Here is a 24,590-nt window from a genome sequence, read left to right on the forward strand (position 1 = left end):
CCTTGTCGCTGGCTGCAGAGGAAATTTTAATCAGCACCGTGATAAGAGCCCTTCAGTCCTGCTGGGAGTTATCAGCTCCTTTGTTTGTAAATGTAACTGCTCAATACCAATACACTTGGCTCTGGGTTCTGGCACTTTCCTGCTCTTCAGGCCTTTGGCTCAAGCTGCTCCCTCCCTCCAGCCGCCCCTTAATCAGGGTGTTAAAACAGCCCAGGTTGTGCTGAAAACAAGGATCAACCCTGAGCTGTTTCCTTTCTACCCCTGCTGTCACTGGGAGAGAGGGTTCTGAATTTGAGGTGGTTTTAAGCTTCAAGGAGAAGCTGATGAATATCAGAGCCTGGTAATTTAGCCCTCTGCCGAGTACAGACAATATATTCATAATCATTCTATATGGAGATGAGCTAGTAATGCAATCAGGCTTATAAATCAAACCCAGGAGACATGTTAGTGCTGTTTGCCTGAGCTTCTTGAGCAATCTATCCACATGAAAATGTCTGTCTGACTCTTAGTGGGGCCAATTAACTTATAAAGATGCTCTTTCCTCTCACAGTGGCTCATTTGTTTACTTGGGCTCTGCCAGCTGGTGCTATTTTCATTCTGGGAGAGGGTGCCTGGTCGGTAAGAGATTTGTTGGAAGCCTGGGCTGCAGAGGAAGGGAAACTGCCTCGGGAGAGGCAGTGCCTTCATCAGCAGCACAGCAAGGAAACTGGGGTTTAATAAACAGCTTCCCTGTGTGAGCTGTACCCAGGTTTCAGAGCGTCCTTTCACTGCCATAAACGTGGCTGCCTTCTTTTGTCCCTGTTATATTGAGCAGGGAGGGATAGGTGGAGCTCTGGTCATGCCCAGGGTGAGGCTGTGTGGACACAGGAGCACATCCCACACTCTGGCAGACTGGGAATCAGCCCCAGTGGGGCTGGGAGGGTGATGCCAGCACCCACCAAAGCAGCCCTGCTCTTGCTTGGCTTCCCTCTGGCTTGGCCACATCCCGTGCCACACCATGTGCTGGGAGCAGGATGGGATCTGCTTTGACTGAGCAGGATTTAAGGTGTGCTGGCAGCCAGGCAGAGCTGGGAGCAAAGGGACACAGCTGGAGTAGGGCCAGCACGGAGCTGAGGTCGGTGCTGACACCAGAGGGTGGTGTGGTCTCACGCTGGAAAGCCACCACTGGAGACACATCCCTGCTCTGGCACGTTTGTAAGGAGAGGACTTGGAGACAAGCTCACATTCATTTTTTCATAGAGATTTTTAATGTTTATTTTTTAACAGACTCGGTTTAAATTTTTGTTTTCTACAATAATTCAATGTAAAAATCCCAGTACAATATACAACAGTTTGAACATTTGGAATAAGAAATCCAGCTTGGGGAGACACGTAAGTTCAGCTAGTTCCTAATACAGGTAGCAAATTCCCTCCACCCTCCCCCAGATTTCCCAGCCAGGAAGGCATATAGGCAGGAATGCTTTACAAATGTTACACCCACCCTATAAAGACACTGGGTGCTGTGTCCCTGCAGTGGGACATCCCCTAGGAAAGGGCATCCTCCCCTCCATGAGATGGCTGGGAGCCTCCAGCATGGCAAGGCAGAGTCTTCAGGGAAGTGAGGCTGGCTGGCCCTTGTGCGTGAGTGACATGGGATGCTCTGAGAAGGCCCTGCGTGCAGATCCTGCAGGGTTTGGAGCTCCCTTGGAATGGAGAGGAGACCTGTCCTCCCCTAGGCAGCACTGCCAGCAGCCTGGTGCCCTACTGCAGCTGTAAGGCTGTTGGAAGGGGATGGCCCTGCAGGGCCCAGCCCAATGGGCAGAAAACAAGGATGATGAAAGATCCCTGGCTCTTGGGTCTGAGGGGACATCTCAGGGATCACTCACTGGCCTGGGAGCTGGCGGCTTTTTCAGGAAGCCTCTTTGGTTTGGTCCACGGTACTCAAGCAGCCTTGGAATAGTCCTGCTTAAACAGCCTGGAGTGGTCCTGCTCAAGTGACATGGGGTGGTCCTGCATGGGCAACATGGGAAGGTTCTGCTCCAGCTACATAGGATGATCCTGGCCAAGCAGCCTGGAGAGGTCCTGCTTGAGTAGTATGGGGTGCTGCTGATCAAGCAGGGCGGGACGGTCCTGCTCAATCAGCATGGGATGGTCCTGCTGGAACAGCATGGAATGGTCCTGCTCAATTAGCATGGGATGGTCCGGCTCAGGCAGCATGGGATGGCCCTGCTTGAGCATGGTGGGATGGTCCTTGTGGAGCATGGGATGGTCCTGCTGGAGCAGTGTGTGGTGGGTCTGCTTGAGCACCATGGAGCAGCTGCAAGTGGCAGGGATCATTCTTCATGTCCTACAGCATCCCAGGCAATGCATTCAAAGCCATTCCTGGCCTTTCTCACCCCTCTTGGAAATCCTTCACTGCTGGAAGTGATCCTGGGGGAATCTAGTCAAGCTGCATGTTCCGCATCAGTTATTGCTAATGTTAGACTGGGACATTGCTGACTTTATCTGGCTGAAACCTTTATCTGGTTACTGAAACCTTCCAAGGGCAGAGGTCATCCCCTTTTCCCCCATGACCAATTCCAACTGCACTAGCCCTAGGGAGAAGTGTTTTCTGATGTCAGGAAGGGTCCTTCCTGTGTGTATCAGGGGTGGCTGAGCTGGTAGTGGCTTTCCCGGGTTGGTAAGGAATGGGATATAAGGCAGGAGAAGTGGGAAGAGAAGCAGAAAATTGTAGCTGGAGTCAGATGTGCTGGGAGTAAAAGAGTGCAGAGAGGAATGGGAGAAGTCAGGCTGGGAGAAGATTGGAAGTCAGGACAGAGGTAAGAGATGAAGGAGAATGTAAGGCCAGAGAGGGAGCTGTGAGGTAAGGAAGGATGGCTGGAGGTCAGGGAGGGGTGGAGAGAGAAATCTGTGAGGTTGTGGACACTTAGAGGATAAAGAGGGATAGGAAGGTGGGGAAAAGTGGAGGAGCATAAGGAGAAACAGGGACACTGTGGGAGGCAGATGACAGAGGATGGTGAGATAGCCAGAGGCCATGTGTGAGAGGGACAGGGAAGAGGTGAAACTGCAGGAAAAAGTATGGGGAACAATCGGAAGTGAAGGGTCACAAGAAGAACTGAGGTGGAGGAAGAAGTTTTGAGATGGAGGGTGGAGGAGATGGAATATGGTGGAAGGGACAATGAATATGAAATGTAAGGTTGGGGAGGATGAAGAGACCAGACAGATAGAAGGAAGTGGACATTGAGGAAGGACAGGCAAATAGTGGGTGGTGTGGGGCATGGGGAAGGATGGAGGACAGTGGGAAGTGGAGGATGAAGAAGGTGGACAAAATCAAAGAGGAAAACAAAGAGAGATTAGATGGCAGGTGGTGGAGGAAAAGATGGAGGGGAGATGGAGAAGAGGAGGAGGGATGAGGAAATACTGGGAGATGGACCTGGATGACAGGAGGAACGAGAGACACTAAAGGGACAGAAGAAGACAAAGACTGGAGGGAGTGGAGGAAAATGAGGAAATGGGAAAAGGATAAGCACAAGGATTGGAAATGTGGAGGTGGAGAAGGTAAAATTGGGTGACATTAGCAGTTGAAAGGATGGTGAAAGAGTGGGAGGTGAGACTGGATTTTGGGATGGGGAAGTGAAAAAGGTTGAGAGAGGAGATAGGAATAGAGAAGAGGATGAAGAAAGATGTGGAGAAGAAGAGTGGATGAAGTTGGGGTGAAGGTGGGAGCTAATGGAGAATAAGCAGGGATAAACTGATGGTAAGTTGTAGAGGACAGTGGTGGGAGCTGAAAAAGATGGTGAGATGTTGACATGAATATGAAAGGAAAAGCTGGAGGCAAAGCAAGGCAAGGATGGATGAGACAGGGTGAAGGTGAAGAAGGAGAAAACACAAGAAGGTGCTGGTGAATGAAGGTATGGAACAGGATGTGGTGAATGAAGGAGCAGGTTAGAGGAATGCGATCAAAGTGTGGCAGGAAGACTGGAGGGTGGGATACGGAGGGCAGTGGAGGAGCACAGGAAGGAGGGGTGGGAGGTAGTGGGTGATGGAAGAGAACAAGGAGGGATAGGATGCAGAGTAGGACGCAGCAGCACAGGAGGGTGGGAGGGGACGTGGTGGGTAATGGAAGAGCACAGCATGGCGGGGAGGGATGGGACACATCCCACACTGGATGGACACTGGAAGGAGTGTGGAAGGAGGGATGGGATGTGAAGGGAGTGGGGAGAACAGGGAGGGATTGGAGGTGGTGAGTGACAGTGTAGCACAAGAAAGGACAGGACACAAAGGAGGATACAGGACAGGAAGGAGGGACAGGACATGGTGGCTGATGGATGAGCACAGAAAAGAAGGATGGGACCTGGTGGGTGATGGAGGAGGGTGGCAGGGAAGGATGGGACACAGTAGAAGACTGCAAGGAAGGAGGGATGAGTGAACAACAGAGGAGCAGTGGAAAAAGGGTTGGAACATAAAAGAAGATACACAGGAGGGATGGGGTATGGTGGGAACATGGGAAAGAAGAATTGGGTGTAGCATAAGAAGGAGGGCTGGGTTGGGTTAGAGTTGATGAAAGAGCACAATAAAGAGGGATGGAACAAGAGCAGGTATGAAGAGGATGGGACATGAAGGATGATGAAAGAGCAAAAGAAGGAGGGTGGGTTTTTGTGGGTGGTGGAGGACGTCAGGGTGGGACAGTTTCATGGAGCGAACCTTAGGGGAGGCTGGGACCAGCAGGTGATCAGGGAATCATTAAGGTTGGAAATGATCTCTGAGAGCATCGAGTCCAACTGAAGGGCAGGCACAAGGGCAGGGAGCCATGGGCAGCAGGGGAAGGGGGATGTGGGTGTGTGTGCAGGCTGGGGTGAGCTGCTGGGCAGGCTGGCATGGCACATGGCAGCTGTGACAACACCAGCATCACAGGGACAATGCAGAGCTGAGGGCAGCCTGGTGACAGTGCTGGCAGTGAGGACCCACGGGAGCTGACAAAGAGCTCTGCTGGTGTGGCACAGTTGGGGTCAGCACATGGGGATGGTGTCAGGGACAGACAGGTGGGTGAGGAGAGCATGGGACACCATGTGTGGCTGGGCAGCAGGCAGGATGGCAGGAACAGAGGCACAGGATCACGTCACCCCACACCTCCCTCTGCAGCAGCACTGCCCCAGACAGGACAGGCAGCACGGCCCCCCCACCACAGCACGGGAAGGCAGCACCAAGGGTGGGGGTGAGGGGTTGCAGGGCCTTTATTCATCACACAACAAGCAGGCATGAAACAGGGGTGCAGAATGGGGTGGGCAGAGAGCCTGTCATCAGAGCAGGAGGTGCCCTTCATGCGACCTTGGCATGGGCTGGTGAGAGGAAGCAGGAGGACAGGACAGGGGCAAACGGCTTTACCCAAAACACCTCAGGTTTCACCCCAGGCTGGGTACTGGCATGCGGACAGGGGCAGAATTCATGGAGGGGCTGAAGCAGAATCAGCCACCTCCACACCTTAAGCAAATTTTCCCCACAAATTCCTTGCCGGCCTCATCTCAGCCCCCCTGGGAAATGCCCAGCACCGCTATTTACAGAGTAAGACAGAACTGACCAATATTACAAATAATTAAAAGGCAGTTTTAAAAATGAGAAACCACATTCCAAAAAGTAGAGAGTCTTTTAAAAAAACCAAACCAAACCAAAACCCCAATTATCCATGAAAATGCTAAAAACCACCCCGAAAATATCTATGTACAGCAGGACATTGCCCGTGGCAGTGCTGGACCCAACTCCTCCGTGGCAGGCAGGGACACAGCCTGGCCCTGGCTGCTGGTGAGGGTGGGCAGCACCCAGCTGGGTGATGAGGGTCCCCCGGGGGCTGGCCGGGTGCTGCAGGAGCAAAAGGCCATGGGTAGTGGGCCTGCTGGGCCCTGGCTGATGCTGGTGTGTCCGGGGACACCGGCAGTGAGCGGCTGTCGCGGAGATGCTGACGGAGGCTGCAACGTGGCAGTGATGCAGCAGCTGCTGCGGGCAGTGAGCGGCCGGACAGGAGAGGGCAGCAGCCTCGGCAGCACCAGCAGTTCTTAAGAGAAACTGCGGGATGACAATGTGCAGAGGCCCTGGAAGCAGCGTACAGAGCTCCAGAGCAATGCACAGAGCCCTTGGAGTGATGTACAGAGCTCCTGGAGCAATGCACAGAGCCTGTGGAACAGTGTACGGAGCCCCTGAAGCACTGTATAGAGCCCCAGAGCAATGCAGAGCCCTCGGAGCAGTGGATGGAGACCCTGGAGCAATGCAGAGCCCAATGCAGAGCCCTTGGAGCCATGCACAGAGCCCCCAGAACAAGGCACACAGTCCCAGAGCATTGCGTTGAGCCCCAGGCACCTGCAGGCAGCTCCATCTGGGTGAATCCCTGCCTGGCCCCTGGCAGGCAGCTGGAAAATAGGTCAGGCAGCTGCCTCAGAAATCTCTGTTCTCTCCCGGAGCTGCACAGGGGCACCAAGGCTGCTCTGTGTGGAACTGGGTCGCAGTCCCCCAGCCCCAGGAGCTCTGCAGTGCTGTGGGGGCTGTGCTTGCTGCCCCCTGCCTCCCTGGGTAAGGCTTTTTCTGGTGGTGACAGAGGGATGAGTGGCGCAGACCACGGGCCACGCTGCAGCCTCCCAAACCACAATCTCTTAATCCAATTGGTGCCTCTCCAAAGTAGCTCATTTCGGTATTTTTAAAATGCACTTGGTTTTACATTGCAGGCTGTCCGGAGTTGGGCAGGGCCAGAAGTGGAGAAACAAAAAAAAAAAAAAAAAAAAAAAAAAAAGAGGAAAATAAAAAAAAAAAAGAAAAAGAGAAATATGTATATTCAGCACTTGCAGAAGAAATAACTACAAGTGGCCCCAAGCAGGGAGGTGGGTGCAAGGCAGGGGCACCACAACCCCTTGGGAGCAGGGGATGTGCACACACACACACAGAGGCACAGGCCACCTCTCCCCACGCTGTGCACCCAGCAATCCCAGCTCTGCAGCTGGAGGAGCCCGGGGACCACCCGGATCCCTCCCAGCAGCCAAGGGCCTCAGGAGCGCCCCAAGAGCAGAAGGGTGGCCGAGGAAGGCCCCCAGCCAGCCCAGCCCGGGTGACCACAGGGAGCCTCCCTCCTCCTTCCTGCCGGGGAAGCACACTCAGCCCGCGGCTGATGCAACCGCTCGGCAATCGGGCAATCGGCCCGGGATGCCGGCAGGATGCTGGAGCCCAGGCAGCGCCGGCAGCAGCCGGAGCCAGCACCCTCCATCTGCAGGGTGGGTGCAGCATCACCCCTCGGCCGGTGCTTCCCTACAGCGGCCCAGCCCTCCCTATCGATACCAGCAGCCTCCCCTGGCTGCTCTCCCTTTCTCAGCCCTCGGCATAGCAGGCTCTCAGCTGACACTCCCGGCGCGGTGGCACCGCCAGGAACCCCCGGTGCCGTCTCTGCGCAGGCAGGAGGTGATGCAGCCACCCTGCCAGGGTGTCCTCGCACCCCGGGGCTACCGGCAGCCTCTGGCTCCGCATCTGCTTCGTAAGCGTCCCCGGGGCCGAGGGGACGTTTAGGAGACAGATGAGCCCGCGCCGCCTCCGAGAGGGGCCCCCGCGGGCTCAGCGCGGGCGCTCTTCCGGCAGGACAGTGGATGGCAGGCACGCTGCGTCCCCCGGCCCCCCGTCCTCACTCACTCGAGGCCCCCGGCTTCTCCTCCGCCCTGGGGGGCTCCGTGGGGTGCAGTTTGCACTTGGAGGGGGAGTGGCGGACCGCGGAGCGGGACGGCCGGGCAAAGCAGGAGGTGAGGGACTGGGAGCTGCAGTCACACGCCGTGTCCTGCAAAGATAGACATGGCACAGCGGAGTTAGAGGGGTCAGGCACCCTGTCCCCCGCCATGGCGGGACACCCCGGGGGGCTCTGTGCCTCGTTACCTCGCTGGCTATAGCCGAGATGAGGTCAGGGTCCCGCAGGGCTGCGTCCTTACTGCCCTGGCCAGGGGACGAGGGCTTGGGGTCCTCGCAGCTGCCCTGCTTGAGGACCTTCTTGTTCAAGACACGGGACATGTTTTCGTGGTGGGTGGCGGGGCTGGGGTGCTCGGCTCTCTTGCTCTCCTCCCCAGTGGCCTCCTTCTTCTCCTGGGGGGCAGTGGGGCTCTGCGCCCGCCCGCAGACGTTCCTGAAGAACTCCTGCACGAGGCCATACTTGGGTGCTTCGGGCTTGGCCCGGCTGCTGTCAGCGCAGCCCGGCTTCCAGATGGACTCGGTGCTGCCCGCGTGCTCCACCACGCTGAACAGGCTGGACAGGCCATCGTTGATGTTGCTGAGGACGGGGCTGTCGCGGGTGGTGGTGGAGCGGGCCCAGGCAGAGCCATTCTGCTTGCTCTGGTGCAAGTTCCACAGGCTCCTGTCCTTGGAGGCGTCCAGCTTGGAGGAAGACCTCCTCTGGAGCTTTGGAGAGCCGTATTTTGGAGAGCAGCATGGCCGCTCGATCCTGGAGTGGACCTTATCCAGGGAGGAGGAGATCTGCTTGCTGCGCACGGACACGAGGGAGGAGCTGCGCGGGGACCAGCTCTTGCCATGCATGCCGGCACCACGAGGCAGGTCGGTCTGGAGGCCCACGCTCACCGTCTGGATGGTCTGTGTGCCCACGTGGGCCAGCCCCACTGTCTGGCTGGAGGTGCTTTTCACCTTCCTCTCGAGCGAGCTGGAGCGGATGGCCTGGCGCACGCAGTTGGTGATCTCCTTCATGTCGTCGCTCATGTTGCCGGAGATCTCCAGGTCGTGCAGCGAGGGGGGGAAGCGCGGCACCGGCGGCACCGCGCTCTCCCCTGCGCCACTGTCCAGCAGCTCCTGCTGCTGCTTGGAGAAGTTGCACAGCCACTGGCTGTAGGTGCCCTCGGCGCTGGCCGACTCCTCTGGCTCCTTGGGCTTGGCCATGGTGAACAAGAATCCAGGCTCGATCATGATCTTGCCCTCCTTGTTGTGCACCAGAGGCGCCTCCAGCCGCCGCACCACCGGCGGGCTGTAGTAGATGCGGATCCCTGTCTTGTCGGGTGCCGTGTAGCTCCTCTGGATTTGTTTCTGAGCTGGGTCGTGCCCGGAGAGGTTACTTGCTCGTGAGTAGTCCCAGGAGGAGATGCCCAGCTTCTCCTTGGCCAGGCTGTCAGGGGCAGGTTGTTCGATATTCACATATGTACAGTTGGAGGGAGGGAGGCTGGTGCTGTCCCGGATCCCGTTGGGCAGCATCTGGGTGGTTGAGGATGACTTTTTGCACCGGGCATGGTCACCCAGCCCTGGCACGGTCTTTCCAGAGAGGTAGGGAGAACAGTCGAGCAAGCTTTCAAACTCTGACATGGAGGAAACAGACTTGGTCCTGTGGGAGGAGAGAGAATAGGGATCAAAAGGGGGCAGGGCAGGGGATTGGGGAATACCTGAGGCACTCTGTTCCCACCCCAATGGGACCTTCCTGGGAACCCAGACCTGCTCCTCACAGGGAGCCCTTTGCTTCCAGGACTACCCTGGAACAGGGTTACATCTCCCTGTGACTCTCAGAGATGTCAAGCCCAGGGGGCCCCTCTATGTTCCAGGGACTATGGAGGCACCAGCACACTCACCTTTTGAGGTTGGTTCCCTTGGCTTCTGCTTCAGAGATTGTCTCCTTGTCTGTGATTTTCTCATTGAGAGCCTAGGAGGGCACAGGAGAAAGCTCCAGGATCAGCAAGCACAGGACCAGAGCAGAGATGGGTTGGAGCTCAGGGGCTGCATCCCTCCAGCACCACCAGCTTCCCCAAACACTGAGGCACAGCAGTCCCAGGACTGCATGGGACTTGCTGCAACCATATTTTCTGTTTAAAATCAGCTTTTTATAAAAAGAAGCTCTTGGGGGGTCAGCCATGCCCTTCATGCTCTTACTCTCCTGGTCCTCTCCCTTGCAGCCTCATTTGCTGTTTAAGAGGGTGTTAATTGGGGTTCACACATCCTCCCACCTAACCCTTAGCACAGACCTGGGCCCTAAGAGCATCCTGAGAGCACTACACCCTCTCTTATTTACCTCTTTCCAGTTGCTGCCGTGCTTCTCCATTTCAGAATGCTTCAATGCCCATGGATTGGATCCTTTCTGCAACTGGAAAATGTATCGGTCACTCAGCATGAGTTAAGGTGCAACATGACCCTCTCTGGGCAAGCAAAAGCATGAAACATTCTCAGGGCAAGCAGCAGAGGCTGGAGGACACGTGCAGGATGGGGGACATCATACCTGGTTGAGTTTGTTCTGCAGATCCTTTGCTTGCTGTTCTGCCTGCTGCTGCTCCTCCTTGAAGCGAGCCAGCAGCTCCACCTTCTCCTGGTTCCAGTTCTTCTCGCTGATCTGCAGCTGCTTGGTGAGGTCCATGACAGCGCTGTAGGACTCGGCCAGGAGATGCTGGTGCTCCTCACGCTCCCTCTTCAGTGCCACCTTCCAGTCTGGCAGTGCACGGTCTGCAATCCCTTTGCCTGCCTTTGACTCCAGCTGTGGGGACATGGTGGTGGCTGTGAGGGACCCAGGGCTCAAATGTGGTGCTGGACATCTCCAGAAAATGGGCAGGGCTGCGGGCATCTTGCTTGCTTGCCAGTTCCACTCCCATGCTGCCAGGCTGGGCAATAAGCACGTCCCCAAGGACGTGACACACACACACACAACATGGCTTGCTCATGGCATAGCCAAGCCATGGACAGCCCTGGCTTGCAGCCACATCATGCCAGCTGGCCAGCAGATGGTCACCTAGCAGGACACCGGCTGAATGTCCTGCTTGCCTGGCTGTCCTCCTGCCTGCAGGACATGGCTCCTGGAGAGGGGCACCATCACCTGCAGTGCTGCCTGAGCAGCCCCCAAGGATGCAGCACCACTGGGGTGCTGCCACCACAGCTGCTCTGCTCACTTTTGAGGAGATATGGGAACTGGGGACTCATGCTCTGCCAGGAGAAATCCTGCCTGGAAAGTCCTGGCACCTGTGCTGGGGAACAGAGCTGATGTACAGCCATGGGCTGCTGCAAGCACAGCGTGAGTGGAAACCTCTCAGTGCTGGGAGGACAGGGCTGAGGGACTGGTGGGGCTCATCCAACAGGCAGGAGCTTCCCCCAGTGCCCAGGCTGCCCTCCCTCCACCTCCTGCCTTCCCTGCAGCCGTGCATCCTTTTTGCAGCATCTGCAGGGATCCTGTGCTGTGACTCAGGGTGGAAGAGGTGGGCTCTGATGCTGCTCTCAGTTGCCTGTCCTCAGGAGGGCTGCTGAGCCCCTGTCCCATCCCACCCTCCCCAGACAGAGGAATAAAGAGCATCCTCTGCTGCTCCACCGTCAGATTTCCATGCCAGCCCTGTTGCCATGGAAACTCTCCTGCCTGAGTGGCTGCTAATTAAGATTCCCACAGTGCCACCCTGCTCCCAGCCCAGTGCTTGGCACAGGGCACAGGCAGGCCCCCAGCCCCCCAGCAGGCATGGGGGAGCTCTGCCACCCTACAGGGTGCCCGGGGCTCCCACCTGGGCGATGTGGCACTTGAGCTCAGCACGCTCCATCTCCCAGGCAGCCTTGGCCTTGGTGAACTGCTGCTGCAGCTCGCTGGCACCGCGCCGCTCCTCCCGCAGCTCCGTGCACAGCTCCTTCAGGGTCACCTTCATGTCTGCCAGAGTCTTGATGCACTCGTTGGGCTGCAGGAGAACAGGGGTGAGCACAGGCAGCAGGAGGGGACCCAACAGGGTGGGACTCTGTGGGACCTGTCCTCTCTGCATCCCAGCCCTGCAGGCTGCTGCCAGAGACAGGGGAAGCCACCAGGGCAGGAGACCATCCTCAGGGGTGATGTGCTGGGGAGGAGCATCCCCACCCAAGCATGCACCCCGAGAGGAGTCACCAGCCCAAGCCATACAGCCACAGCACGGGCTGATCCTACTCTGATCCACCCCCTGGGCTCGTGGGGACCCTGCTCACCGTGTTGGGGGTCCAGGTGTCCCCAGCACACATCTTGTTGTCCGCCTGTTGCTGCGGGGCTAGCTCCTCCTCTTCCAGCAGCAGGTACAGCTCCTTCATGCTGTTCACCTGTGGGTGACACCATGGCTGGGGTGATATGGGGACCCACAGGCCCTGGCCAGGGATGGGGGACACCCAAAGAGCCCTGGGCAGGACAGACAGGCATGAGGGACACAGCCAACAGTGTGGTCTCCCCTCCATGGCAGCCCACTATACCTCCAAAAAGTCCTCGCCCTCACTGTGCACCACCTTGCCCTGGCGCCAGCGCTTGAGGAACCACTTGAGCTTCATGAAGAGCAGGAGGAAGCTCTGCCTGAACTGCTGTGACTCCTGCACCAGCAGGTTCTTTTCCTGGCTCCAGAACTTCTGCTCCAGCCGCCTCTGCAGGTTGAGGCTCTGCAGCTCAAACTCCCGTCGCAGCAGTGCTTTCTGGTGGTCCTCCTTCAGCTGTGGAGAGATGAGTGGCTCCAGGACAGGCACTGGTGGCAGCCATGTGATGCCTCCCTCCCAGGGTCTGGGTTGAGCATGGTGCCAGCCCCATATCCCATCCGGGGGAGCTGCACACCACTCTGGGAACATGCTGGGGACAGCAGGGCTACGGGGGAAGCCCTGCACGGCTCCATGTGCAAGGAGCTCAGCCTTGAAAATGGGACATGCTGTGTGTGCTCCCGGCTGACACCCAGGTCCCGACGTGGGTCATAGGGCTGGGGCTGGAGGTGGCACTGCCATGGGTTGAGGACAGCTGTCTCCCAGGGGCAGAGGCTGTTCCTTACTCACCTGGCAGATCTTCTGTGAGAAGTTGTCCACCTCGTCCTTCCTCAGCTGCCTCTCCTGTGAGAGCTGCTCCTGCAGCCCCCGCAGGCTCTCGTTGGCCTCGGACAGCACCAGCTGCAGCTCCTTCATCTGCAACAGCCCCAGAAGGGGATGGGAAAGCTGGCCTGCACTTCCCCGTGTCCCTCCCTGACCAGGCTCTGCAACTTCCCTGGCCCCCAGCTCTCAAAAGCCTGTCCCACAGCCCTGTGGCTCAGGGGACATGGCTCCCAGGTTGTGTCATACCTCGGTGGCATAGGAGTCGTTCTCCTCAGCCCGGCAGGGTTTGTAGCTCCGGGCATGGGCAGGGTCCGTGTCCTTGGCGTGGGGGATGCGGAAAGGGTCGGCGTCCCTAAAATCAGGCTGCTGCATGCGTGGGCAAGTTAATGAGAACAAACCAAAAGAGCGGGAAGAAAAAAAAACCAGAAAACAAAACAATGGGTCTCTGAAACAGTAAAGAACTACAAGACAACAAAAAGGATGAGGAGGAGAAGGAGCTTCATCACCATGGCGGGAGACAATGTGGAAACCAAAAGGAAACACAGGATGAGGAGACACATGGCCTGGATTGTTTAGGGAAAGGGGAAAAAAGAGAGAAAGAGGGAAAAAATGTGCAAACACCAGTTACGGTGCCATGCAGTGACTGGGGGAGACTGGGACCTCGGGCTGGGGGGACCACATGCAGAACAATAGGACTCTGAACAAGCGAGTGTGCTCCAGAAAGGGGCTTGTGCCTGCAGCCCCAACCACCACTGACAACCCTGGTCCCTGGCACGAGCTGGGACCCCTGAGAACAGCGAGACAGCAGGGCAGGAGCTGCTCTGCACTCCTCCAAAGGTGTTCTCCCCTGGATGCAGATTTGCCCTGAAGCCTTTGCTCTCCAAATTACACTGCCTAGGTACTTCTGGGGACGGAGGATTCCTGCAAGTGGGATCTCTGCAATTGGGGCTGCTTTCAGAGGCTGCAGGCTGCTCTCCTCCCACTCAGCTCATCCCCAACAAGCAAAGAGCTTCTGAAACACAATGTTGGGCTAAGCCAGGGAGAGCAGCCAAAACATCAGCCCCTGCTAAGGTGGGATTGCACTTGAGAGCCCCTGGTCACGGGCAGGGCAGCCTTGGCACAACCAGCCTGTGCCAGGATGCCCACTGCCTCCTGCCCTGGGCACACTCTGTTGGAGCAGAGTCCTACCTTGTCCCCGGTGCCACTGGCATGCAGTGAGGTGTTAGTCTGGATTTTGCTCTGGAGAGGCAGGAGGGAGGTTACAGTGGGGATCAGGGTTTGCTCCATTAAAGCAGGAGGAAACGTGGTGGCAAATAAAGCGGCAGCTGCTGTGAGGGATGTGGGAAGAAGCCGTACCTGGAAGTCAGAGGCATGCTCTTTGGTGACATCATGGCTGCTGGGGCTGGAGAAGGGGAACAAGTCCGTGTGCTCCTTGAAGCCACCGGTGAGGTGGTCCACCTTCCTCACGAAGCAGCCCAGGTCCTGCTGGAGCACGCCCAGCCTCATCAACAGCACATTCATCAGCTTGGCATCGCTGGGGCTGTCACCACCGCTGCCCACTGCCTCGCCCAGCAGCACCCCTGCACACTCGTTGTCCAAGCAAGCCTTCAGCCCCGAGGTGAAGCCATTGGCATCCGAAATCAAGACATCGATCGCTTTACTGACCAGCGTCGCCTGGTCCCGGATGCCCAGCAAGGTCTCCAGGTCCTTGGGCTTGAGCAGTTTGGCAGGGCCATCGGGCACCTTCCCAGTGCCCAGCCCCCTGTCCTGCTCGTCGGCCTCGCTGCCACCCGTGCCATCCCTCCAGCCGGAGGTGGGGATGCACTGTGCAGAGTCGCCGGCCTCGGCGTCGGTCTCCAGCATGGGCCGGGTGCTCTGGCAGGAGGCCAGGTCGCAGCGCTGCAGGTTGGAGAGCAGCACCCTGTTCTCGTACTGCAGCTTCTTCACCTTGCCACTGAGCTCGCTGATCTGCACCTTGGCCGTGGCCAGCTCCTCCTGCGAGGGCTCACTGACCACCGAGCAGCTGTCCTCCGACAGCGTCACGTCCAGCTCGTGGTCCGACTTGTACTTGGTCAGCTCGTTCAGGAGCAGCTTGTTCTGGTCCTCCAGCTCCAGCAGCGAGCGCCTCAGCAGCTCGGCCTCCTCCTCCACGAACTGCAGGTGCCGCCGCAGCTCGGCCACCGTGTCCCCCGTGTCCCCGCAGCTGGAGACGCCCACCAGGAACCGCGCGTCCTGCCCCGGCAGCTCCCTGTCTCCCTGGCCCTTCATGTCGTCCATCTCCGCCCGCAGCCCGCGGTTTTCCACCTCCAGCTCCACTATCCTCCGGCTGAGGATGTTGGCTTCCTCCTCCACCAGCTTGAGGTGGACCTTCAGCTCGGCCTCCCGGGAGTGGGGAGAGTCAGCCAGCTCCTCCACGGAGAGGGAGCTGTCGAGGTCCCCGTACAGGGATCTGTACTTCAGCAGCTCCTCCTTCATGCCGTCGTTCTCCTTGGCCAGCTTGGTCAGCTTCTTGCACATCAGGGCTGACTCCTCCTTGGCAAAATGCAGCTGGCACTTCAGATCTGCGCTGTCCTCCTGGGGACCCAAAGGGGGTGGGTATTAGAAAGATGCTCCCAGGAACCATGGTGATTCCCAGAGAGCTCTGGGGACACGCCACCCTCCCATGCCAGTTGTCCCAGGGAAGCTGCTGGCTCTGCTCCTGAAGGAGGAAAAGCTTTGAGATCCATCCTGGAGACTTTCAGGGTTGAGCCTGGAGATGGGACAGGATGCCCTGGATGAGGAGACCTGTGGGTCTTGCCCCAAGAAGGATATTGAGCCACCACCAGGGATGTGTGGACCAAGTCCAGCCTGATCCACAACAGCGCAGAGAGGAAGGAAAAGATCTCAAGATTCCACAGGGTTTTTAAGGCTTCCTCCCTAAAACTGGCATTGAAATGCCCTCGTCAGGGCTCTGCTTCTCTTGCTCAGCCCCCCACTCTCATCCCAGGGCAGAGAAGCTGCTGAAAACCTCTCCAAGTCCCAACCCCCAGCCTTTCTGCCACCACCTTGCCAGGGCACTGAAAACCCAGGCAAAGCCTCAGCACCAGCTCACCAGTCCCTTCCCAAGCCCCTCTGCTTCTCAGGACCGTTTCTCCATGTGTTCTTTTTTTATTTAGCAGTTAGGATCTTGGCTGTTTGCCCAGACAGACCGTTTCTCTGCTCTGGGAGCTTTTTGGATGGAGGACCAGGATTTCCTGACGTCCAGCTCGCAGCTTCCCGTGCCCTGGGGTCACTTGAGTGCTCTGAGCTGTGGCATGGTCACTGCCAGGAGGGGACCTGCTGGGCTGTGACCCTCACCTCACTGCACCCACTGCAGCTGGGCAGTGCTGGAGGTGGCCAAGCCCTTTGGCTGGGTGGCTGCTGGCCCTGGTAGCCCTCTGCCTGGCTGAACTCACCCCCTTTCCCCTTTCCTTGGATGGAAAAAACAAGCTGTCCCCTTCCTTGGGTGCTCTGAACCCCCAGCCCCCCCAGACCCCCCCCATGCTCACCCCAAACCCCACAGCAGTATTTACTCTGCTGACTTCATGCTCTGCTCATAACAAGGCCAGGGGTGATGGAAAGGGGGTTCCCATGAGTTTGGGGTGCCATTTCATTCCCTAAATGTCCTGCAGTGACCACAGGAACCACCCTGCTGCACTTCCATGCTTGTGCACTGGGACACGACCTCACTAAGGCGCATTAAAGCTGTGCCCCCCTAATTAGGTGAGGAGATTAGGGGAGGGCTGGTGTGAGCAGGGCAGACATGACTTCAGTTCCTGTTTTTCCAGGGGGAAAAAAAAGCAGCAACCCAATGTGTCCCTCTATGTCATCAGCAGAGACACACACACGTCCCCAAGGCCACCTGGAGTGCTCCTGGGGTCTGGGGAGATCTCAGTGTTGAGTCTGTCCCCCCCAACTCCATTTTTGGGGAGTGCTGAAGCTCACTCAGCACAACCAGGCAGGAAAGAGGCCCAGGAAGCCACAGATGAGTCATCTGTGCCCACAGGGCCACCAGCCACAGCTGAGCAGGGACAGGGAGTCCATGGGGGCCACATGCAGGGGCATCTGCACCCACCTGGGGAAGCCCAGAGTTCCTGGAGCATTGCTCCCACCACAGAACTGGGGCCACCCTGACCCCAAGCTGAAGGGTCTTAGCTCCATGGGGAAGCAGAGGGGATTTGGGGTTGTTTCCTGCCCAGGAGGAGGCAGATGGGGGGCTTCAGCCTCAGGAAGGGGGTGATGGAGGAGCCCCCTCAACTCAGGGCAGAGCTGGCTGTAAGTGCTCTCTGGGGAAATGAGGGAAAGGATGCTGCGACCATCAGCTGGCCAGAAAGGGCTCTCAAGAATGGAGCTAAAGGAGGTGATAAATAAAGACTGGAAGGGAAAGTCTTTGAGGGCCTGGGGGTCTCTGTCCTGTGGCTGCACAGAAGGGCCTGTGCCAAGAAGGACACAGGTAACCCAAACCCCTTAGGATGCTCAGGGTTCCTGCTGGGAGACACTCAGCAGCGTGTCAGGAGTGTCTTTACATGGTCTGCCTCCATGTCCCAGCTTTGGGGGAGCAGATCTTTTCCCCAAAATAAACCCTTCAGGTCTTTTGCCTTTGAAAGAGGATTTTTCCTCTTGCCTTTCTATCCCTGCAACAGCAGCTCTGCCTCTCCAAGCCCTGGTAACAGCATTAGTGAGTCACACCAGCTCAGCTCAACAGCAAGTGACAGCTGAAATCCTGCTGCCACCGGCAAATCCCCTGTGAGGGCAGGAGTGGTGTGGCCTCCATCCATCCCCACAGGGACCCTCTGCTCCCCCAGGCACCCTCAGCTGCTGGCACTGGCAGGAGGGACACAAGCTGCAAGAGCCACGGGAGAAGAAGCAGCTTTGCAATGTAAAGCCAAACTCCTTCAGCTCCTTACACAGGGAAAGGGTTAAAGCCACTGCTGCTCCATTGATAAATGAGACAAGGGAGGAGTGAGAACAAAGAGGATGGCCCAGCACATCAATCCCTCCCTTATGCAGGGGCTCTGAGAGGCAGGAAAGCTCTGCAAAGCCCTGCAAGGAGGGGATGGCGCTGCCATGCCCGGATTTGCTCCTGGCCTGGGCTCAGTCCCCAGCTGGCACCATGAGCTGGGGTGTTGGTGGCTCACTGTGGCATGCCCGGGGTGCTCAGGTGCTGATACCTGCACTGATGGCTTCTTCTCAGTCTTGCCCAAGGAGCGAGACCCTCGCTTCTTCAGGGAATTCTGCAGGAAGAACAGAGAGTTATGACACACAGTGATGGCCCTGCACCCCAGCAGTGACAGACAGACAGACAGATTCAGTGTGGATGGACATTGGTGCTGACATTCCCAGACGCTCCTGGACCCCAGAACACCCGAGCCCTGGTGGGCTGAGGGAGGCCCTTTGCTTTGAGGGAGCTGGACTGGCAAGCATCACATCATGAGGTTTGGCCAGAAATTCCCCCTGCAGGCAAAGGAGCAGTGAAAAAGCAGGAGTGAGCAGGAAATGAGCCATGGAGAGTGGAGAGGCTGAGTCACTGTCCCTGTCAGGGCTGGATGGTGCAGGGAATCCAGCCCCCAGGCCAAGGGACAGCTCTCAGGACATTCCAGTGTGGGAGCAGCAGATGATGACATTCCCCATCACCTCCCCAAGCAAGGGATATGTCCTGGTCCCTCAGCAGCATGATGCTGACTCTGCTGTCAAGGTCACAAGGGGACACAAGGGACAATGTCCAGGCTAGTGAGGACAGCTGGGAGGTGGGGAAGGCAGACAGAGCAATAAGGCAGACCAAAAGCATGGTAAAAATGCAGGTACCCAGAGCAGAGCCAGTTATCTGGGGAAGGGAGCTGGGGCAAGACCCTCAAGAACATCCACAGAGCCTCTCATGAGTGCTGGCTGATCCATGCAGCTGCCCTGGACCTCTTTCCAAGCTGGTGCTGAGGCCCAGCAGCCAGAGAAAGCAGCTGTGAAATGTAAGCTGCTGCCTGTGCCAAGGTGCAGGGCTCCAGGCTTTCCTATTAAGGCCACGACCATCCCTGGAGCTGCTGGAGCTGCAGAGCCTCTCCCAGGGGCTGGTTGTGCCACATCACATCCTCACCCCCACCATGCTGCAGCTGGCAAAGGGCAGCACCAGCCCCAAAGAGCCCCAGGCACAGCACCCTGGGCACATGTGGCTGCCACTGCTCCACCCTGGGAGCAGCCTTGGGGTGGTCCTGTCTGAGGGTCCCCTCAAGGCCAAGTTTGGTGTGGCAGGCTTGGCATGGGGTACCCAGATTGATCCCACCTTTTGTGAGCCCTTTAGGAGACAGAAGAGGGGAAAATGCCTGTGCTTTTGGGAATGATCCCCAGACAATTATCCAATTATGGGAGAAACCTCTTGGAAGGGAGGAATAATCAGCCCCGAGGGGTGAGTGCAGCCCAGCACAGTCCCTGGCTCTGGCTGCTAACAAGCTCTGCCAGGTTCTGTGCCCTGCAGCAGCAGGGAGGAGGAGGGCTTTTAGCTCACTTTGTCTAATGTTTGCCTAATTAGCACTCTGCAATCAGCGAGTAACCCCAATGCCCTTGCTAGCCTGGGGATGTGCCATCCTGAGCTTGGGGACCATCTCTGAGCCTGTGCCAGCCAGCCATGTCCCCAGGGCTCAGGCAGCTGCAGGAGGGGCTGTATCCCACCCCACACCCTTCAGCCAGGGAAAGGCAGTGCCTGCCTCTCTGAGCTCCCCTTGCTAACCACAGAACCATTTTCCCTGCCTGTTTTCCAAGTGAGGGAGAGCTCCAGCCCAGCTCCCACTACTGCCATTTGTTATTCAGCCCATGCTCCTGGCTGCAGGGAAACCCATTTCACGGCTGTTAGCAGGGCTGTGCAAGACACCCCGTGTGGGGGATGCTGTCACCAGCACGGGCACGGCTGACAGGGGATGGCTACAGCTGGATCCTGCAGCTTCCCAGGAGCTGGGCTGGGCTTTAAGCAGGGATGGCCCCAGAGATCCCGAGCTGCTGTGTGCAGGAAGCACAGTGGGGGAAGTGAGAGCCTTCCCTTGGCTGTGCCTCCTCCCCCACACTGCCCTGATGGCTCAGCCAGAGATGCATCCTGAGGCTCCCCGGGGACCAAAGGCATCCCGGGCAGTAGGGAAGTGGGTTACAAGGGCTGCAGTGGATCTCAAGTCCATGCTGTCACCGGGATGCCTTTCCTGTCACCAAGGTTGACACAGATTCCAGCCAGAAGCTGGTTCCAAACAGAGCATGACATGGAGTGCCCTGGACCTGTGCATGTGGCTTCATTTGTGGCTGCCCAGGACACAGAGGGGACTGTGCACCCAGCCAGCTCCACAGCACCACTGGGACACTGCTGGGACCTGCAGGATGTGGTCAGGATGCAGCCAGCACCAGGCACTCTGCCAGGGACAGGGACCCCACACATCATTTGGAGTTTTGCCCAGATGGAATTGGGCACGGCCCAGGGGGCTGGGCTGAGCAAGTGGCCAGGGACATATAAAGTGTCCCCAGAGCAGTGGGGAAGTGCCATAGCTCCCCCCTGATGGGGCAGAGCCAGCCCGTGCCCGCAGGGTGGGATGGAGCACGCTGAGGGCAGGTGCTGCTCAGGTTTCACAAGCATCAGTTTGGGTTTCAGTGACTCAGGCAGGGCTGGGGGATCCCATGATCCAGGGCCAGGACACCTGCTGGGAGCAGAGCCTTGGGGATGCCTCCTGGTCCCCTCCCGTGTCCCACTCACCTCTCTGAGCTTGTCCATCTCGTTCTGCACCACCTGCTTGGCCAGCTCGGTCTCGATGAGCCGCTGGCGCAGCTCCTCGTTCTCCTCCTCCAGCCTGATCCTCTTCTTCTCCACCACCTCCAGCTCATTGTGGAGGCGCACAGAGACGTCCTTGGCCACCTGGGGACACAGCAGGGCTCTCACCAGACTGGGCCCAATGTGCAGGGGGCACCTACAGTACTCATGAGGAGATCCTGGCAGTTACTGAGACCCTCAGGGGTAGACACTGTGGGGGTGACCCCCTGACCCTTGTGTCTGTCCCCTCAATCGTGTGCTCTGACTGCTCTTGCTCCTTCACCAGCTGCAAGGCTGCCCTGCATACCCATTCCCTGGCCAAATCCTGCCTTCCCCAGCCCTAGCATGATGCTGGGAGACATAAATTACCTTTTTCCCACAGCACAAATCTGGAGAAGCCCCCAGAAGGCTGTAAGAGCTGGTAGGCAGCAGCAGAGCAGGCAGCCTGTCGCTGCAGGCAGCAGCTGTGCTGGCCAGGAGAAAGGCGAGCTGCTGCATCACGTTACAGAAAAACCAGCAGCTGCCCCAGGGTGAAGGGTGACTACATCCCCCCCAGAGCTCCCCCTCTCCAGATCCCTGCACGGGAGCAGTCCCCAGCATAAAGGGAGCTGAGTAAAACAAAACATTCACTCTTGCATTTGCAGGACAGCAAAACTTGTCCCAAATGCCAGTGCTCTCCTGCACAGCCTGGGACATCAGCACTGTGGAGGCAGCAGCAAGCCCTGCTGCAGGATCTCAGGCCATGGGGCTGGGCTCCTGTTCCCCCGAGGATGTGCTGTGCTTTCTTTCCCAGAAAGGGAGAAGCTGGAGGGGGTGTTTTTGGCAGCAGCCACCTAAGCTGGGGGGGAGCTGATGCTGATGGGTGGGACTGGGGCCCCAGCAGGGATGGGCAGCGAGGCAGGTTCACAGCACTTGTGGCATGTCTTGGCTCCAGGACTGGCTGTTTTCTGCTCAAAAAACAAAGTTAGTCCTCGAGCTGTTGCACATCCATCCCAAGCTGTCTCCAACTGCCACTGCATCCCCTCTTGGCAGCAGTCTCCTTGGTGAGAGCCCTCAGCAAACACTCACCAGGCTCCTCGAGGGCGAGGGCGAAGCAACATCACCCTGCAGAAATCCTCCTGTCCCCGCCCCAGCCCCGCATGCCACCATGCCTGGGGCTCTGCAAGGTTTTCCCGATGGCCGAGAGAAGCAGCACCCAAGCCTGCAGGGTCCTGGTCCCCACCCTCCCTCCCTGCACACGTGTGATGCTCCATCCTTCAGTGGTGGCCCCATCAGACCCCCACAGGAGCAGGATAAGGGAGTTCAGCCCCCAGGCATAGGGCTGGGCTGGGCTCCAGCCTGCTCACATATGGAACATTCTCAGGCAGTGCTGGCTCTCTCCACCACCAGGACCCCCTCAGACCACCTGTGAGCTGAAAGCACTGCTCCCCACTTCCCACATCAACACTGCTAGCAGGGAATTATAACACCTCCAACAAAACTGCACATCACAAACTGCACATCCTCACAGAGCTCCCTGCACCCCAACATCCCCTGCCACCTCCTGCCCACAACTCATCAAAACCCCCTGTGGGGGCTGTCTGGGTGGGGAGGTGCCCTCCCAGGCTGACCTTGACATCCTGCTCGAGGCTGTGGATGAGCTCGCCGTCCACCTGGCCGGTCTGTGCCACGCGCAGGCTGCGGCGCTCGGCCTTGCGCAGCCGGTACTGCAGGATGCGGCACGTCTTGCTGGCCTGGTCCAGCTGCTGCCTCAGCTCCTGCAGCTGGTACACATCCTCCTCCATGTAGACATCCCGCATCTCCAGCATCTCGGCGCGCAGCTCCTCGATCTCATCCTGCAGGGAGATGTTGGGTTAGACCCTGCAGCTTGCTGTGCTCTCTTTTCGCCTGTGACACCTCCCCACCATGGCTCTCCATTCTCCATCCATCCATCCATCCATCTATCCTCCACCCATCTATCCATCTATCATCCATCCCTCCATCCATCCATCCCTCCATCCATCCATCCATCCATCCATCCATCCATCCATCCATCCATCCATCCCTCCATCCATCCATCCATCCATCCATCCATCCATCCATCCATCCATCCATCCATCCATCCATCCATCCATCCATCCATCCACCCACCCCATGAGCCATTTTCACAGGACCCCAACCCCTTGGGCCAGGTCCAATCCATGCAGGAAAAGGCTCAGAGCCAGCTGGATGCTGTCACCCAGGGGTGAGCCAGTCACGCGGGGGGGAACAGCCAACAAAAGCGCCTGAGAGTCTTTGTGGTAAAAGAAAGAGGAAGGTGGGGGAGGGAGAGGAGCTGCAGGAGCAGCTCAGGCAGCAGCCACAGGGAGAAAAATTAGGTTATCTTTGGAAAAGATGTGTCAGGGAGGCAGGTGAGGGAAGGAGGGGATGGCAGGCGAGGACAGCTGTTAGGGGAGGCAACGTGGGGACATGAACCAGATGCCAGCAGTGCTGGGAACCAGAGGCTGTCCCTTGTTTTGCCACCAAGCAGCAGTCCTTGGGCTGGGTCCCCTGTTCCACCTCTTCCCAGTCTCATCAGCTCTCCCAGTGAGCTCCTCCAGCACAGCAGAGCCTCTGGCACAGAGCAATTGCATCACTGCCCCAGCAGGGCCAAGGGTGACATCCTGCTGGCACCAAAACTGACCCAGAGCCTCCTCTGGGGATGTGGCACGTGACTACTGTGGGGTCCCCAGTGCCACCTCCTTATCCAGAACCGGACTGTGGTCATTGGGGATGCTCAAGGACTGTCCCCTCTGGTCCCTGGGGACTGACCAAGCTCTGTCCACATCACCATGAACATGGTGCCAACCCAAATCCTCCAGGCAAACACTCCTCTCACCATACCAGCTGTTCTCAACCAGGCCCAGTGGTATCAGAGATCCCTCCTGGGAGGGATCAAGGATCTGCTTTCCTGCCAAACCCCCTGCCACTAAAGATCTTCTGACTTTGCAAATGCAACTGCCACTTGAGAGTGGTTCACACTGCCACTCTGCACCGTAGCATGGTCAGGGAGGGAACAAAAGGATGTGGCACAGGCACTGGGGATGCTCAGCCCTGATTCCCCTGGGCAGAGGGGACAGGGGACTGCCCCCTCATTGCTGTGACAGTGCCCTAGAGCCCGAGATGGCAGCTCTGTGCTGGCTCTGCCAGGTGCTGGCACAGTGGCTGCCACACTCACCCTGCCTGACAAAGCCCCAGCTGCAAGAACTCCCCGAAAGGAGAAGCCAAGCCTGAGGAAAGGGCCGGCAGCTGCAGGGACAAGTCACAGTCGATCACTGTTGGCTTTAAACACTTTGTAACAAAGAAGGAACCTCAATGAGACAATCCCGGATTATCTCCTGGCCTGGGCTGCCGGAGCCGGGTGGCACCACGGCCACCAGGGTCCTGTCACCCTCTGCTGCTCTGCTTCTCCACAGGGGGTCCTGAGAACAGATCTGCTTCTGTTCTGTCTCAGAACAGAAACAGCCCCAAGGCTCTGAGATGACCACAGGGGGTCCCGGGGACAGGCTGTTCCAGGGACAGCCAGAGACTGTCCTGTGAAGGGCCATCACTGCAGACATGTTTGAGAAAACCTCCTGGACGTGTCAGATGTGACACCCCACAGGGACAAACCAAATGTTCCTGCAAGGGCTGGGATGTACCATGGGGTGGCCAACTCGATGGGAACCCCTCACCAGCACTGCCTCGCAGCACCACAGTCCATCAGCAAAACCCCCTTAAACCAAACCAGCCTGGAGAGCTGGTTTCTGGCATGTATTCCTTGGAGCTTTTGTAGAAAAAAAGGCATTATGGATTGCAGGTGAGCAGGCGCACTGCAGCGGGTGGGGAACAGCCTTCCTTTCACCACCAACGAATCGTGGCTTGAATACAACTGCAGTCCTCCTTCAGTGCTGACCATTCCAGCTCCCACTTGCCATGTGGCTTTCCCAGGCAGCAGCTGAGCAGGGCAGGGAGCAGGGACCTTGGAAAAAACCCAACCACATCTTGCATTTGCTGGAAGAAAGCCTGGGCTTGTCCTGCTAAGAGC

General features: G+C 57.8%; 1 protein-coding gene across 2 annotated transcripts in view; it reads right to left on the minus strand.

Moving 5' to 3' along the window:
- Positions 1-1,224: 1,224 nt before the first annotated feature.
- The window catches only part of SOGA1 (suppressor of glucose, autophagy associated 1), a 29,025-nt gene continuing 5,659 nt past the window's right edge, over positions 1,225-24,590 (minus strand). The window contains exons 2-16 of one of the 2 annotated variants that reach the window (XM_009093182.4): positions 22,156-22,380; positions 20,492-20,650; positions 17,943-18,005; positions 14,110-15,327; positions 13,000-13,119; positions 12,721-12,846; positions 12,160-12,390; positions 11,905-12,012; positions 11,460-11,627; positions 10,202-10,453; positions 9,998-10,069; positions 9,561-9,631; positions 7,879-9,319; positions 7,642-7,783; positions 1,225-6,693 (exon numbers count right to left, since the gene is read on the minus strand). In XM_009093182.4, coding sequence (XP_009091430.4) covers positions 6,665-6,693; positions 7,642-7,783; positions 7,879-9,319; positions 9,561-9,631; positions 9,998-10,069; positions 10,202-10,453; positions 11,460-11,627; positions 11,905-12,012; positions 12,160-12,390; positions 12,721-12,846; positions 13,000-13,119; positions 14,110-15,327; positions 17,943-18,005; positions 20,492-20,650; positions 22,156-22,353 — 4,398 coding nt within the window. In that variant the 5' untranslated portion in view covers positions 22,354-22,380 and the 3' untranslated portion in view covers positions 1,225-6,664. The remainder of the gene's footprint in view (positions 6,694-7,641; positions 7,784-7,878; positions 9,320-9,560; positions 9,632-9,997; positions 10,070-10,201; positions 10,454-11,459; positions 11,628-11,904; positions 12,013-12,159; positions 12,391-12,720; positions 12,847-12,999; positions 13,120-14,109; positions 15,328-17,942; positions 18,006-20,491; positions 20,651-22,155; positions 22,381-24,590) is intronic. The other variant, XM_050982122.1, reaches the window with a different exon arrangement.

This window comes from Serinus canaria, chromosome 20 (genome assembly GCF_022539315.1).
Source record: "Serinus canaria isolate serCan28SL12 chromosome 20, serCan2020, whole genome shotgun sequence".
Classification (NCBI taxonomy): domain Eukaryota; kingdom Metazoa; phylum Chordata; class Aves; order Passeriformes; family Fringillidae; genus Serinus; species Serinus canaria.